This window comes from Oenanthe melanoleuca, chromosome 13 (genome assembly GCF_029582105.1).
Source record: "Oenanthe melanoleuca isolate GR-GAL-2019-014 chromosome 13, OMel1.0, whole genome shotgun sequence".
Taxonomy (NCBI): Eukaryota; Metazoa; Chordata; class Aves; order Passeriformes; family Muscicapidae; genus Oenanthe; species Oenanthe melanoleuca.
This window is the reverse complement of record NC_079347.1, coordinates 7,327,599-7,342,470: the sequence shown is the minus strand read 5'-3', so window position 1 is coordinate 7,342,470 and position 14,872 is coordinate 7,327,599. Positions and strand designations below refer to the sequence as shown.

Genomic DNA, 14,872 nt, shown 5'->3' with positions numbered 1-14,872 from the left:
TACCACTTTCTGCTATGACTTTTGTTCATTACTACAGGCAAGTGAACTAGAAGATGATTATTTCTGCAGACACATCTTCTTAACTCTATTTCCACCTGTGAAACACTCTATCTGTTTTTCAAGCTGAGAAGGACGCAAGGTGGTTTTTAGTTTAGATTGATGTAAACAGTAAGGAAGAAAATAATTAAAAGAGAGTAGAACATGTCCTTCCTTTGTCCCAATTACCCTTTGCACTGACATGGAAGCTTGCAGGAGGGGACACAGCCACCAAGGCACTGGCCCTGCCAACACTGGGCACGTCACACATTTCAGGAGGAGAAACAACAGCAAAGATACTTGGCACTTCAGGAATCTGCATTATGGGAAAGTTTGTGGGTGAGCTGAAAATTACCTAGAAATGGGAACTCTTCTATCATGATTTCCCAGCTGCAGGGCTGCCAGACGTGCTGAGGGATGATGCAGACAAGGTTTGAGTGGGTTGTTTGTGTAACTTTCACTTCTGTTGTAGACAAGACAGGAGAGCCTTTAAGAGAGCTCAGCTGAGGGCTGGCTGCAGTGACAGAGACCTGCAGAACAGATCCCAACAACCACTCCAGGACATCAGCTCTAGCTGGGAGGGAAAAATGTATCACCCTCACATGTAGTTTCCCATTAGTATGGTCCAGTTTTCCCCTTCTCTGGGCTTGGTAGAATTAATCACAACTTGCATACCATTCTAGATTCTGGTGCATTGAAATATCTGATATCCTACTCCAAGGGGTATAAAAAGAAAGATGGGAGAAGAGGGAAGTCAGATCTAGAGAATAATCTCACAAACAGCTGGTTTATACCCTGAAACATACTTGTGGAGGAATTTGTACATTTGGCCACATGCATTCCTGGAGGGCTGATCAGCTTTCAGTGAGAATTTAGAAATGAATAGGCAGTTTCTGCTATTTATAAGACTTTCCTCTAATCCTAACAGTTCATCAGACTCTTCAAAATGACCTGTGCAATCTGCTAAAGCTACCTGGGTTTCCCATTGAACACACTGACTGAAAAGGTGGTGTTGAGGAAAACATTTATTTCCCATTTTATAATATTTCTCTGGATTATAATACGTTTTAAAAATTACAATACTTGAAAAAACTTTACCTCCTCTTCTTCATCACTGTCAGTTACATTGACAATGTAAGTGCTGGAGGGAGTAGATGGGGGGGATGGCAAAACCTCCTCTACCACTTCCACATCCAGCTGTGGCAGGGGGCTCAGAACTCGCTCCTGACTACAGGTGCTCTGACAGGACACAACCTCAGGGCTCCCACAGACATGCTGGTTCTCATGTAGCCTCTCTTCTGAGTATGCCCTGAAACGATAGTCTTCATCCAGAGTGGAAAATATCACCTCCTGCCTCTGGTTCCTCTCTTCATAAAAGCCAAAGCACTGAGGCACCGAGCTGGAGAAATTCCCGTAGCCAAAGGGAGCTCTGAGTGGGAATGTGCTGCAAGGGAAGAGATTCAGGGTTGGCTTTCAGAAAGGCAGGGCTGCACAATGACAGTGATGTCCTGTGCTCCTCAGCTTATCCTGTTTTTAAAAGAGAAGATTTAAAACCATGCCTAATTTCAGCACTAGGGCCATAACAAGAGTCATTCCGTTTCCATTTCTGTGCACAAGCATCTCTTCAACTCCGTGCACACATGAGGTTGCTCTGAGAACAAACATAAATCCCACTGTATTTATCAATCAAATAATACCATGGATAAACCAGCATGCAGTGAATTAACCAACATACTCAGATTAATAAAACAAAGCATCAAATGGCAGTTTGTGTAATTTCTGTATGCCAAAATTTGTGACACACCTGGGGTAAAACGCTCTTATTTATAATTTTTAGTGAGTTCTTGCATCTGTTACACTGTTATCAAACAGGACAGAGAATCCTTGTGACCAATATGTGGTTCTCAGTGTAAATATTTAAAGAATTCACAGTGATAAATTTTTAAAAAGTAACCACATAGTAAATTGCAGGAAGTTACTATGTCAGATGGAACTGTATTCCTCCAGTGGCAAGACTGAATTTTTATTATGATGCAGAATGACACAGGGATTGTAATTTACAGTGTTTTAGAGAAATTTACTACATTGTGAAGAACACAAAATATGTGGAGAAGTAATAGAGCTCCACAATGCAGGCACTGCAAAGACACTGATACAATATCCATTGAGGCTTCAAGGGGAATATTCATCATTCCAATCTAATATTTAAATTTTAGTGCATACATCTGCACTCTCAGTACAGAAATCATTACTCTTGTATGCAAGAAATGGGTTTATAGGACAGAGAATTTATAAATCATTGTATTAGAAAGACCCTGGCATTAGCAAAGCTGGCAGCCTTCCAAAGTCCATAAATGTGTGAAATCAGAATAGTCTTTTATGCTACAGGAACTCCTCTCTCTCAGAGGCCTCATAAAATTATGTCATTTCAGACACCAAGGGCTGAGCAAAGACCATTTTTAGCAATTTTGGGAATATATGACCTGTGTTTCTTTAAAGGACCTAAAAAACAGAAATGTCTTGTATGGCACTTGTCAGCTCAAAAATTTTTTCTGAGTTTGATGGGTCATCATTAGCCCTAATTAAAGACCAGGTGGTTTTACTGCCAAAGGAACATATTGGTTGCTGCTACTAGTGAGAATTAGCAGTGTACAAACAGGCAAAATCTAAGTCTGACAATCATAATAATTTGTTAGGTTTGCTACTGCACCATCATGAAAAATGATGCTCTGTAAAGAATAAGCATCAGATGAGTGGTGTTTGAGCTGCCCAGCTGCACCAGGGCACTGCTGCTTTCTGTGCATGCTCAGCTCAGCAAATACCCACAGGACACTGCATGTGTTAGCTTGGAAATTCTTTGATTAGGGGACCTCTGATTGACTGACAAGGAAGAACCAGGAATTACTACTTACACAAGAATTCTGCAGACACTTCCCACCAGGCTGGGTTTCAGAAATATCAGCACTTATGGCAACCATAGAGTACCCAGGGGACATCTCCAGGACACACCCACATCAATTCTATCTGACCATTTTCAAAGCATATTTACATTATCTCCACCTAATGCTCTTCTGCAGAAATCAACTGCACTTAGACCCATAAAGTGGGAAGAAGATACTTCAGTTTTCCATGGCTTGGGAGTGCCAATTACTGCAATAGTTCTATGGAGCCTCCAGTAACTGAGCACATATTACGAGCAGGCTGAGGCCAGGGGGTCCCACCACACAGCAGCCACAGGAAGGTGAGAGCTCCTTTCCCTCTGAATGCTCCACCTGCTGTCTGCAAGTCAAAAGACTCTCTGCCTTTCAACACTTTTTCTTACTGGTATTGAAATGATTTCATTACCTTGAAGGGAAACAGCGAGGTCCAGGTATAAAGGAAGGGTGGCAAAATGGAAACTGAGGAGTTCCTCCAAACAAACTGGCTGGTTGTCCAATGGGAGCAGACACATAGGCAGGTGAGGGAATAAAAGGGGTAGGCTGGGGAAGAGCTATGCCTCTAGGAAAAACAGAGATCCCTGGGATCTCACTGTTAGAGACAGAAAACCTGCCACTAGTGCTGCTGATGTTACTGGGGTTCCTGTTGCTGAAGCTCTCAGCGAAAACGGGTGCAGGTCTCTTCAGGGAGAAATTGAGCCCAGGTGACACAAAAGCTTCTGTCTGAGCAGGTTCAGCAAAGTGCTGGGATGAAACTACAGGGCGCAGGGGCAGGGTTGGAACTGCAACAGCCACTGATGTGGTGCTTGCAGCCGTGGTCTGGAAAAGGGTCATGGGCCCAGCGTGCTGGATGGAGGAAGCTGGCAGACAGATGGCAGGAGACTCACCTTCAGGAAACAAAACAGACATTTATCAGACATGGACACAGGGTTCTGATAAATAGCATCATAGCAAGCCACAGCACTTCCATATAGAGACAGAGCATTTCTTCACAGACTTTCCTGACAACTCACCCTCATTTCATACACCTCGTGTGTTCTGACAAATGGGTTTGGAGCCCACATGTTCAAGTTTCGTTCCATAGAAACCCAGGGGTGGAAGGAAGGAAGTGGCTATTGAGGGTCTGTAAGGCCCCACAATGGGTTGAAGTGTGTCTGCAGCTCAGAAGACCTCACAAGTCTACTGATGTGAAGGGAGACAAATTTATAACAAATCTGTGTGCTGAGGAGCCTAAAACACCCTCATCTCCAATATGTTCCCTAATTTCATCAATGAATGTACCCACTAGGCAATTTTACTTCAAAATGTTTTGCAGAGCATACACTTCAATGTACACTTTCAAATCACACCTCAACAGGGCTGCCTTTATAGGGAAAGATTTCAAAACACATTGCATAGAAATTTTCAAGCATCTCCAACTCGAAACTTCACCAGAACAAAGCTGAGTAGTATTACTACACAGCATAATCAGCCATTTCATTTTCTTGTCACATTGCAAAGAAAGCAGCCCTTTCCAGGATGTTTAAAGAGGAAAATGTCATTGCCTGGATCTGAGTTATTTGCTGTTGAAATCCACTGACAGAGCCAGAGCTCCTTCTATAAGGAAAATACAGATCAGCTTTTACACTGGTCTGGGGGCTCTCACACTATTTCACTGTCAGTGTGGGCTTTCTGTTAAAGAAAAGGATCTTTCCAGGATATCTGTGAGGTGGAGACCAAACAAGAGGAAGAAGCAGCTGTAGCTTAACCTCTTAAGTAAAAAGGAAGTGCTGATAAATAACCACAGCTTCTCTGGGCAACCTGTGCCAGGCTCTCACTACCCTCACAGCAAAGTTTCTTCCCAATATCTAACCTAAACCTATACTCTTTCAGTTTGAAACCCTTCCCCCTTGCCCTGTCACTACATGTTCTTGTAAATACAAACTTTTACTGGAACAGGTAAATTCTGAATTTTTGAAATAATTCACTACTGAAAACTCACAGACTGGACGTGCAATACTGTTCTTAACGTTGGAGTTGACAAAAGAGTAAGTAGGTGATGAGAAGGGAAGGGTGCCAGCTGGATTTGTAGTCATGGTGCTCTGGGAAGTGCCCACAAATGCAGCAGAGCCAGGTGGTGGAGAACATTTCTTTTTGTTTGGTTGATAAACCCAACCTGTCAGAGATGAAAAAAAAGATGCAGACATCCAATATTTTGGATGATTTCATTATTTATCTAAAGCTATGTTATCTGTAATTCTGAAGGATCTGATAAGACAAGTCCAAAACTTGCTCCTTTAGGCAATTGCAATGCTTCACTTGTTTTGGTGAGAACAGGGACTTTTACTAGAGATGGAAATGAAAGAGAAATATTTGGGTATTGTTTAGAAGTTACCAAGTAGTAGGTGTTTGTGAGAAGAAGAAATACCAAATACTGGGGACTGAAGTGGCCCAGCTGAGGAAACCACATGAAGTAGAATATGACACTTACTGTACCATGGACTTACAGTGTAGAGGAAAACCATGACTATTCAAAATTTGGTCTTTCCTCATTGTTTCCTTAATCTCTTAAGTCTCACATGTATCTGCAGGTTACAAGACATAACTGAAAATATGATCCACTGGGATAGATTTTGGAAGAGTATGTTGTTTGCCTTTGCCTGACAACATTAACCAAACACAACCACATATAAGAATATATTATAAATTTACACTGAGATGCTTGGTTTCTTACACAGGTTAACTCTTAATGCAACTTTTAAAAAGTCCTTTTTTTTCTTTTTTTTTTTTTTTTTTTATTTGAAAGATGCAAGGAAAGAGAGTGATGCTCTTTTCCTTGTTTATGACAGATTAGCAGGATCATGAACAAGCAGCATTATGTCAACAGAGAGAGAAAGGATCACAACACCTGCTATCTCAACAGCTTTTTAAAAGTGTTCAAAGTTCTGTTATCTTCTGGATAAATTAATTTGTGAAGGGTACAAATTTTAACACTTGACAAAGGGCTGAGAAACATTTTTCACATCATTATGTGGGAACCTCAAGACTAAATGTTGAAGAGTCCCACAGAATACAATGTTGTTTGTGCTTCCTGTGACATTTCCCTTTCCTGCTTTTAAGGAATGGATGCATGTGTCACCACAGGCCACCTGGGCAGCTGTTTCTGGAGCAAGGAAACTGATGCAGCAGGCCACGTCCACAACAAACACTCTCTGGCCATTAGACTACTAAAGCATTCAGAAAATCTGCTGTAGCTGCAGTGTCCTAAGCACCAGCATTTTGAATGCTTTAAAAAATTCATAGTTTCAAGCACACAGAAGGGTTGCATGCTTGAAATATTTTCCATTCTATCTCTATTAACTGCTACAATGCAAGAGATCAATTTTCCATAAAGTCCTGCACTTCTAAAGCATTCAGGTAAATAGCTAAGATGTTTACCAGGAAATTCCTCCCTGTGCCTCAGTTTTATTTTGTTTGCTTCCTCGTAATACGGCTGCTTCTGCTCTTCAGTGAGTTTGCTCCACTCCAGGCCCAGCTGGACGCTGATCTCTGCATTGTTGGCCCCTGGGTTGGCTTTGGCCACAGCAGCCCTGTGGATCCGAGCCCACACCATGAACGCGTTCATGGGACGCTTCACGCGGCCACTCTTGGTCTTGCTGAATGGAGTGTCTGGCATCCCTGTGCAACAAGGCAAGGAAAGACCATCACCTTCCAGGGAATGCAGCAGGTCACACTCAGTACTGCACCCAGAGGATATCTGGAGCTTTGGAACAGATGAAACTCAGTGCACACTTGGAGAGCAGCTCCTGCAAAATCCTCCACTGCCCTTCGCTGAGTCACTGCATGAGGAATCTGTCACTTGGCTTTTGTTACATATTTTGTTTTGTTACAAAAAAAAATAAAGAAAGAGGGACTGCTAACACACTAGTTTGGATTTCAGCTGGCTTGTCTTCTTATGAATTTATAAACTAATTGTATAGCACATTGTATAGCACTGCAAATTTATTATCACCACCAGAACTATGTAACCAAAGCCCTAAGGATGCAGGGACTAGGAGTAAGGATGGTGATGCTGCTTAGTTTCACTGCCTTTTCAACTGTGGGTTTTAGGTTTCTGCTTGGGTTTTGTTGGATTTTTTTAATATACTTTTTTTTTTTTGTCTTTTTTTGGATTGGACACTCATTTTGTTGGAGGAACCTATGTTCCCAAATGATTGTTACATGATACCTGGCTTTGGATTTTTGTAAACACAGGCTGGGTTTAAAATGAGCTGGTAACATGATGAATCCACAGGCCCCTTAAAACTGATCCCTGAGGAAGCAATTTTCTTCTGGAAAACGTTTAGAAATTAACTCTTTCCTTTATCGTCTTAGGTTAGCTCTACTGCATTTAGGTTAACTCTAACTTCCATCATTGATAAAGGGAAAAATCTTTAAGACCTTACTTAAGTAATTAATTTTGAAAGTCTAGATATTAAAAAAAAAAAAAAAAAAGCTTCTAATACAGATGTTTCAAAATGCTCTTCATTTAATATGTCCAGACTTTTTCTGAGAAGTAAAAATCAAGCAGATTCCTGACCTTCAAACTGCAGTCGCAACTCAAGTATAATTCTGATCACTGTCCTAGGGGGTTTCATGCAGACAGGGAGCAACGTGACAAAACTGCCTTTGATTGTAACAAACCACTACAGAACTCTGTGCTCCCGTGCTTTTGTGTCTTACACTGTGCAAGGGTTGTGAGTTGTGCTAAACCCAGCCTGTGCAAAGGGATGCTTTTCTAACATGACCTTTCCACTTGTGTTCTCCTGCCTGAAACCTGAGCCACCCTGCAAGCTCTCTGAGCATAATACCTGAATCCGAGGGCAGCACTGTGAGGGGAACGTTTTTTGTTTCAATCTTTGGCCGCTGCAGTAGAGGCTGCAACTGAACTGGCATTTGTTTTACCGGCACTGGAGTCACATGCATCAGCTGCGAGGGCACAGGGCCTTGGAGCTGCACGTGGGACCTGGAAGGTAAGGACTGAAACAAGACCGGGATATTCTGATCTTGAGGAGGGTTCCCGAGCTCGCACAGGGATGCAGCCGGGGCATCGCTCTTCTCCACCTTCACGGGGCGAGCCTCATAGGCCAGCTTGGCTCGCTCCGTTTGGACGGCAGCTCTCCTCCAGGGCTTATGCCCAGTTTGCTCCAGGATCTTCTCCTCGTTCTGGCGGTCACCGCTGCCCCTTTCATGGTCCCTTTCTCTCCTGATGGCATTCCGGGCTTCCTTCTCAACGGCCGCCGGGGCCGAGATGCACCTGCTCTTCTTGGCCGCCCCTTCGCTGTGCGCGGGCCGGCCCGGGTGCTCCTGCACTGGGACGCGCAGCCCTCCGAGGGGCCCCATGACCTCCCTGTGCCTGGGGGGCGAGGCGGGGCTCGCCCGGGCGCGGAAGCGGCAGTGCCGGACCCTGCGCTCCATCGCTCCGCCGCCGCTCCTCGGCCGCCGCCGCCGTTGCGCCAACGCTCCCCGCGGCCCCGCGCCGCCGGCGCGCACCGACCCCGCATCCCGCACCAACCGCGGGGCGCGCTCCGAGCCCCAGCCCCGCCGGCTCGGTCGCGCTGTCCCCCCGTGCCGCGCCCACCGCTGCGGCCGCCCCGACCGCCCATGCCGTGCTCGTTGCTCGGCGCGCTCGGAGCGGGGCGCACGGTCCCCGGCTCCGCGCCCCGCAGCCGCCACCGGCACCGTTGCCGGAGCCGCCCCGCGCTCCGCCCGCCGGCTCCGCCCACCCTCCGCCGGCACCACCGAGCGCTGCTCCGGGCCGCCCAGAAGGGCTCGGCGCCGCTCTTTCCGCTTCCGTGCCGGTCATGCTGCGCTGCTGCCGGGCGGGCGCGGCCATCGCTGCGCGCTGCGCTCCGGGCTCTCCGCTCGGCCTCGCCATGGCCAAGAGCAAGTTCGAGTACGTGCGGGACTTCGAGGCGGACGACTCGGTCCTGCCCAACTGCTGGATCGTGGTGCGGCTGGACGGCCGCAACTTCCACAGGTGCGGCAGGGCCGGCGCGGGCGCTGCGGGGACCGTGCGGTGCGGGCTGGGAGCGCTGTGCCGAGAGCACGGTCCTGCCCCGTGCCCGAGCATCGCTGGGCTGGTCCTGTGCGGGCTTAGAGAGCCTCGTGTCCCCCATCGGCCTCTCCAGGGCACGGGATTCCAGCGGGGTTTTGTTTTTGCGGGCAGCTTCAGAGCCGGGTGGTCCCAGTAGGGAAATGGTTCCAGTGCCTTGGGTGTGCTGGGGAGGGACAGCAGCTGCTGTACTGTTTATATGGATGGAGTCAGTGTGTGTGTATTGCATTCGCCTTCCCTCGAGGTAAATGGGGTACAGTTTCCTTGGCTGATGGATAACACAGGTTCTTCCTGGGATATTATCTCTGGTTTTGGTAAAGCTCTTGAGTTTTGATAATGTTGTCCTTATTGGACTGAATACTAAATACTGAATACTCCCTGTGAGAAAGGAAGTTTACAGAACGTAGTATTTGTTATCCATTTCCAATTAAAATACATAAACCAGCTGCTTTGAAAGACTGGTTAGGGTCAGATACTGGTGGGAAAGAGAATGGGCCGAGTTTATCCAGAGCAGATAATGAGGATTTTTGTTCCTGCTTTTCATACCTGGAGGGAATTCTTTTGTCAGTATTGACAAAATCAATATTCATATAAAGCAAATATGAGGACAATGAATGGGGTAGCATTTTTAGTGGCTTTTTAAGGGATTCTTACACAACCATTTTTGCTTTGAAGGTTTTCTGAGCAGCATGAATTCAAAAAGCCGAATGATGACCGTGCTCTGCACCTGATGACCAAGTGTGCCCAGACAGTGATGCAAGAACTGGAGGATATTGCTATTGCTTATGGACAGAGTGATGAATATAGTTTTGTTTTCAAAAAGAAGAGCAGGTGGTTTAAAAGAAGAGCAAGGTAACACCTGCTTTGATACTGAACATCTCTTCATAATTCTTCAGATTTGCCTTTACCTACACACAGGTGGGCTGGTGCTTACACTGCAGTTAGTTCAGGTTTTTCATGTGGATTCTTTACATGTGATCTTTCAGGAAAATATGTTCAATAATACAGAGCTTGTAAAAAATTATATCAACGATTTACTATATAAATAATCAAAACATTAGAAACAGACATTCCTTTAAAAAATATTACAGTTCTCAGTACCTCTGTTCTAAAGTCTGTGTGCCATTCCTCATCTGTTTGGCCATTATTTAAGAAATGCTGCTCTCCACTAGAATTATCACTACTGATACCTCAGAGAACCACAGATATATAACCACACTCATGTATTTCTTTCTTTTTTTCTCTTGTTCTGTGTTTGCAAGTAAGTTCATGACTCATGTGGTCTCCCAGTTTTCCTCAAGTTACGTGTTCTATTGGAAGGATTACTTTAAAGACCAGCAGCTTCTGTACCCTCCAGGATTTGATGGACGAATTGTGTTGTATCCCAGCAACCAGAATTTGAAGGACTACCTCAGCTGGAGGCAAGCAGACTGTAAGTGTTCCTAGAACAGAGAGATTTGTGCAGTTGAGTTCACTTCCTCTGAACAAAAATGTTCTTTCTGCCAGTGTATTTGTATATACAGTTATCAGTGAAAGAACTGCAGGTAGGGTGGTAGTTTTCAATAATATTACACTTGTTCTGAGCTTTGTATGGGTACTGGGTGAAATTCAGAGTGTTCAGGCTACAACTAAGTTTATTGCATCCTTGAGAGTAAGTTTATCACAACAAATATTAGAACTGCTAATAGAATTAATAAATTAATTTTGATATTCAGAGTTGGCTTAGCTGAGGTAATCTTCTTTTTATCAAAGAGTTGTGAATATTCAAATTCACAGCAGGTAGTAATCGAAAGTGCTGAATATTCCATGTTAGAACAGACTATTGGATTTGTCTCTAGACCTTTCTCAGTACCTTGTCCCTATTATCAAATGAAAATAATGTACATTACGCCCTTCAGGCTCTACTGTGCCCTTTTCACTTATGAAATCTGTCTTCTAGTCATGATATGCAGTACCTTAAAAATGTATTATAAACATTATATCCTCTTTAGAAACTGATTATATTAATTTCCCATTACTCTTGGCTATTTCTTGGATACAACTCTGGAAATAAAGCTGTTTATTCCTAAGTAATCACTCAGATTTGGTAAATAATCTTCCTTACACTCATTTCTGTGTTTTCTTTAGGCCATATTAATAACCTTTATAATACAGTCTTCTGGATGCTTGTGCAGAGAAGTGGTTTGACACCAGTGCAAGCACAGGAGAGGCTCCGGGTAAGAGTTGCTTTTTACAGCTAAAAATGAAATCATAAGATTTGCTAAGTGTCTTGCCTGCCCAGCACCCCTGGCTTATCCTTACTGTAATAATTTTGTGTAGTCAACAGCTTCTTTAATTGCTCAATTCAATTTATACCACTAGCAAATAATGTAATTTTGGTCAAGTATTACCAGGATTTTAAGTTCTTAGTTAGCAATTTTAGAAATCTTAGAAATGTCATAAAATGTTCAGTATCCAAACACATGAGGAACAGTGGCAGAATTCAGGTCCTGTTGATTGCCAGTCCCTTCTGTAGTGTTTGTCTCCTTGTGCAGACCATAGCAGATTATTCCTGTTTTCTTCTAAAATTAGTTGACTGTCTTCCATTTGTCTTGAAAATGTAATAAAAACCCTCTCAGTTTTAATACTCACTTGGCAGTTGGAATTAATTCCTCTGTTGAGAGAAGCAATTAAACCTTGAGACTTTAAGGTGAAAAACCTTTACAGATATCTGTCTTGCTTCCAATATTCACCCCTCCTCTACCCTAGAGATACGAGTTGTTTCCTTTTAAGAGTATTTTTCTTTTCCTTTCCTCTCAGGGAACTTTGGCTGGAGATAAGAATGAAATCTTATTTTCTGAATTCAACATCAACTACAACAATGAACCTTTGATGTATAGAAAAGGAACTGTCCTAATATGGCAGAAGGTAAAAAACTGTATTGCCACTTGCTTTGGGCTCTTATTTTAAATAGTTACACTGTGGCAGACAGACTGTGTATCTCCAGTGTATGTCTAGGAATAAATATATTTTTAAATTAGCTGTATTTGCCATATAACTGTCTGTAAGATGACTCATTGTTTTGGAGATGTTTTTGAGAACTGTTTCTATGAGCATAATATAAAAACCAGTCTCTGAAGTCTGGCTTAGATACAAATTATGACCATTGAGATGAAACATGTATCAGCAGATGACAATGTGTGTATCATTGGGGCCCGGGCCTTCCCAGGGTTAGGTCCCAAGTATATCCATGGCAAAGGAATTACAAACTTCTGTTCAATCAGGTAGCTCAGCTCATAGTTGGCTTAGTCCTTTTCTGCTTTAAGGTAACTTGGAAATGTTCATTATTCTATGATTGCGTCGTTGATTTAGTGGCAGAAATTCCTGTCCTGTGTTTTTTTATTAAATTCTCTTTTATTATAATTTTTGAATGCACTCGAGTTTTTTATGTCTGCTAATGTGTCAACTGTATTTTCAGGTTAATGAAGTCATCACTAAGAAAATAAAATTGCCAAAGGAAGAAGAAGAAAAAGAAGTGGAAGTGACCCGGACTAAGACTCAAGTTGTTCCCCTGCACTGTGACATCATTGGGGATCAGTTCTGGGAGGAATATCCCGAGATTCTGGCTGAGGATAGTTGATATTTCTGATGAGCATAACTGGTAGTTTGCATTTTGCTCTGCTTGGGTTGTTGGCAAGTGAGGAGTACGAATGGTGGCTGGCAGAGTTTGACCTGTAGCCCTCTTCAGCAGCTACACTGGGTTTAGCACTGTTGCTGCCTAAAAAGAAGACACTATCTGACATACAAGGATATGTCCACATGGAAATCTAAAATCATACTATATTTTGAATGTTAAGAACTCATAATGAATTAAGACTGTTCCTGCCTTGTACATGTGTATTTGTAAAAAAAGTATGTAGAAATTTTCTGTATTTCTATAGCATTTAAACAATGAGGTAATTTTTTGAACTGCTGGACTATAAAAAAGCTTGCATATGTGAACAGAAAATTAATATTTTGATTTTTGTTTTCAACTGAGATGGACCAGAATACTTCAATTGGGATTTAGTATTAAATTTCAAGGCTGGTGTATTTAGTCAGATGAATGACAAACAATTCAACTGCCTCATGTCTGATTCTTACTGAAATGCAATGGAGTAGCCCAGAAGTTTTCTATGGTTGATTTTAAAAGTGTTTGTCAAATGTGCAGGATTTTTATACTTCTAAAAATATAAATAATAGTACCTTCCCTGCTGTGTTTCATTATGTGGCCTTTCTAATTCCTGGGACTTGTACTAGTAAGTGGTGACAGTTCCAAACAGTGAAGTTAAAAATAAATATACTGTACAGGCTGGAATTCTGTTAGGACATGGATAGACATCTTTCCTCATATTCCATGGCCTGGGAATTCACCTGTCTCCTGTTGTGCACAGCACTGCGTATTTAAAAAAAAAAATACAGCACAACATAGCAGAACATTCCAGGTGCCTGCAAAGAGGGAGCCAGCAACAATTTGTGCTGCTGTTTTCTGATCTTCCTGGGAATGACACAGACAGAGCAGTGCTGCCAATCCATGTCTGTTAGAGGGAAGGGAGGAGTGTGTGTTGCCTGCTCTATGCACAGTTCTGTTATGTTTTTACTGTCACTTAAGACTCTGTCAAAATTGACATCTCAGAGCAGAAATATTTCTGCTAATGGATAGGGGCTTGTCCCAATGTAACTGGAATTGGAGGGAAATAACCTATTTCAGTGCAGAAATACAGCTATAATGATAGGTGTTTATATGGCTATTACTGCTTCTAACCAAGCTGGTTTCAAAAACATCCCAGAACAGTAACTGGGCCCGTTGTTGCTAATGAGGACATGGTCAGCAGTTGGGACTGGACATAAAAATAGAAAGAAAGGATCAAGTGTGACTGAAGAAAGTCACAGTACTGAATTAAATTCCCATGAATTCTCTTATCAGCCTACTCTGTTTCCCCTTTCTGCAGAAGAATGTACACATTTAAGGCAATGTGGTTTTGGTGGTTTTTTTTTTTTTTAAAAACTCTCTGACCAGGTACTGATGTAAACTTCAACTTTGCAGGTTCTTCCTGAGATTAGCAATGAGTCTGTGAGTTTATAATAGCACAGGGCTCCCCCTGCTTCTCTGTACTGATTAAATACATGCACTGAGAGAATGTATTTTATCTTCCAACACAAATGCGGTTTACTTGACTTTGGAGTTCCATGTTACTGCTTGGTGCCTGACTTTGGACATTACATACAAAGCAACTGTTCCAGAATTGGTAGCAGCTGGCTTTACTCAGCCTGGTAACAGATGAAAGATTAAAAAACTAATTTGGCAGCCATTATTTATGTTTGGAAAGTATTATGTAGGTTTTTTATTTTATATATTATGGCTGCCTGATATATTTTACAGTATCTTTATGTATGTGCATTGTGTGTGTGTATAAAAAACATGTCTGTATTAGGTCATAGTGGTCTAACTAACTCATTCTTACAATAATATTGAATAAGTCAACATAGCTGTTCACATATGGATGCAGATTTTGGAAACAAGATAAGGATTGTCTGTACAACCATGGCCTTTAATTTGTATTAAGATAAATTCTAGAGAAAGAAACTCCCTGTGGTATCGTCATGCATAAGGTGTACATTTATATGATTCCTGTAGGAGAAAGTAACTATTCTCAAGGCTCAAGCAGCAGCCTGGTGTTGGTGGCACACACAACATACAGATGTTTCTGTAGCTGCAGGAGTCCTGCACTGTGACCCAGTGAAGAAAGAGGTGTTTCCTCTGAAGCTGGTGACCAACCTGTGGCTGATGTATTGCCGTAACAAGAAG

The 14,872-nt window shown here is 42.8% G+C and overlaps 2 protein-coding genes across 4 annotated transcripts; one reads left to right on the top strand and one right to left on the bottom strand.

The window, feature by feature from the left end:
- Nucleotides 1-1,042: 1,042 nt before the first annotated feature.
- SOX30 (SRY-box transcription factor 30) lies at nt 1,043-8,533 on the bottom strand. Its single transcript, XM_056502424.1, has 5 exons — nt 7,802-8,533; nt 6,390-6,629; nt 4,954-5,127; nt 3,382-3,859; nt 1,043-1,480 (listed from the first exon to the last, which is right to left on the bottom strand). Exons 1-5 carry the CDS (start codon nt 8,406-8,408, stop codon nt 1,111-1,113), a joined length of 1,869 nt encoding a protein of 622 aa, XP_056358399.1. The 5' UTR covers nt 8,409-8,533; the 3' UTR covers nt 1,043-1,110.
- A 78-nt stretch (nt 8,534-8,611) lies between these two features.
- Nucleotides 8,612-13,273, top strand: THG1L (tRNA-histidine guanylyltransferase 1 like). Of its 3 annotated transcripts, XM_056502425.1 has the most exons (6): nt 8,612-8,970; nt 9,721-9,897; nt 10,308-10,477; nt 11,173-11,261; nt 11,845-11,952; nt 12,503-13,273. In XM_056502425.1, exons 1-6 carry the CDS (start codon nt 8,795-8,797, stop codon nt 12,662-12,664), a joined length of 882 nt encoding a protein of 293 aa, XP_056358400.1. In that variant the 5' UTR covers nt 8,612-8,794; the 3' UTR covers nt 12,665-13,273. The 3 variants fall into 3 exon arrangements, with proteins under 3 accessions (XP_056358400.1, XP_056358401.1, XP_056358402.1); XM_056502426.1 differs by lacking the exon at nt 8,612-8,970 and having other exon boundaries at nt 9,809-9,897; nt 10,312-10,477; XM_056502427.1 differs by lacking the exon at nt 8,612-8,970 and having other exon boundaries at nt 9,831-9,897; nt 10,403-10,477.
- The last annotated feature ends 1,599 nt before the right edge of the window (nt 13,274-14,872 follow it).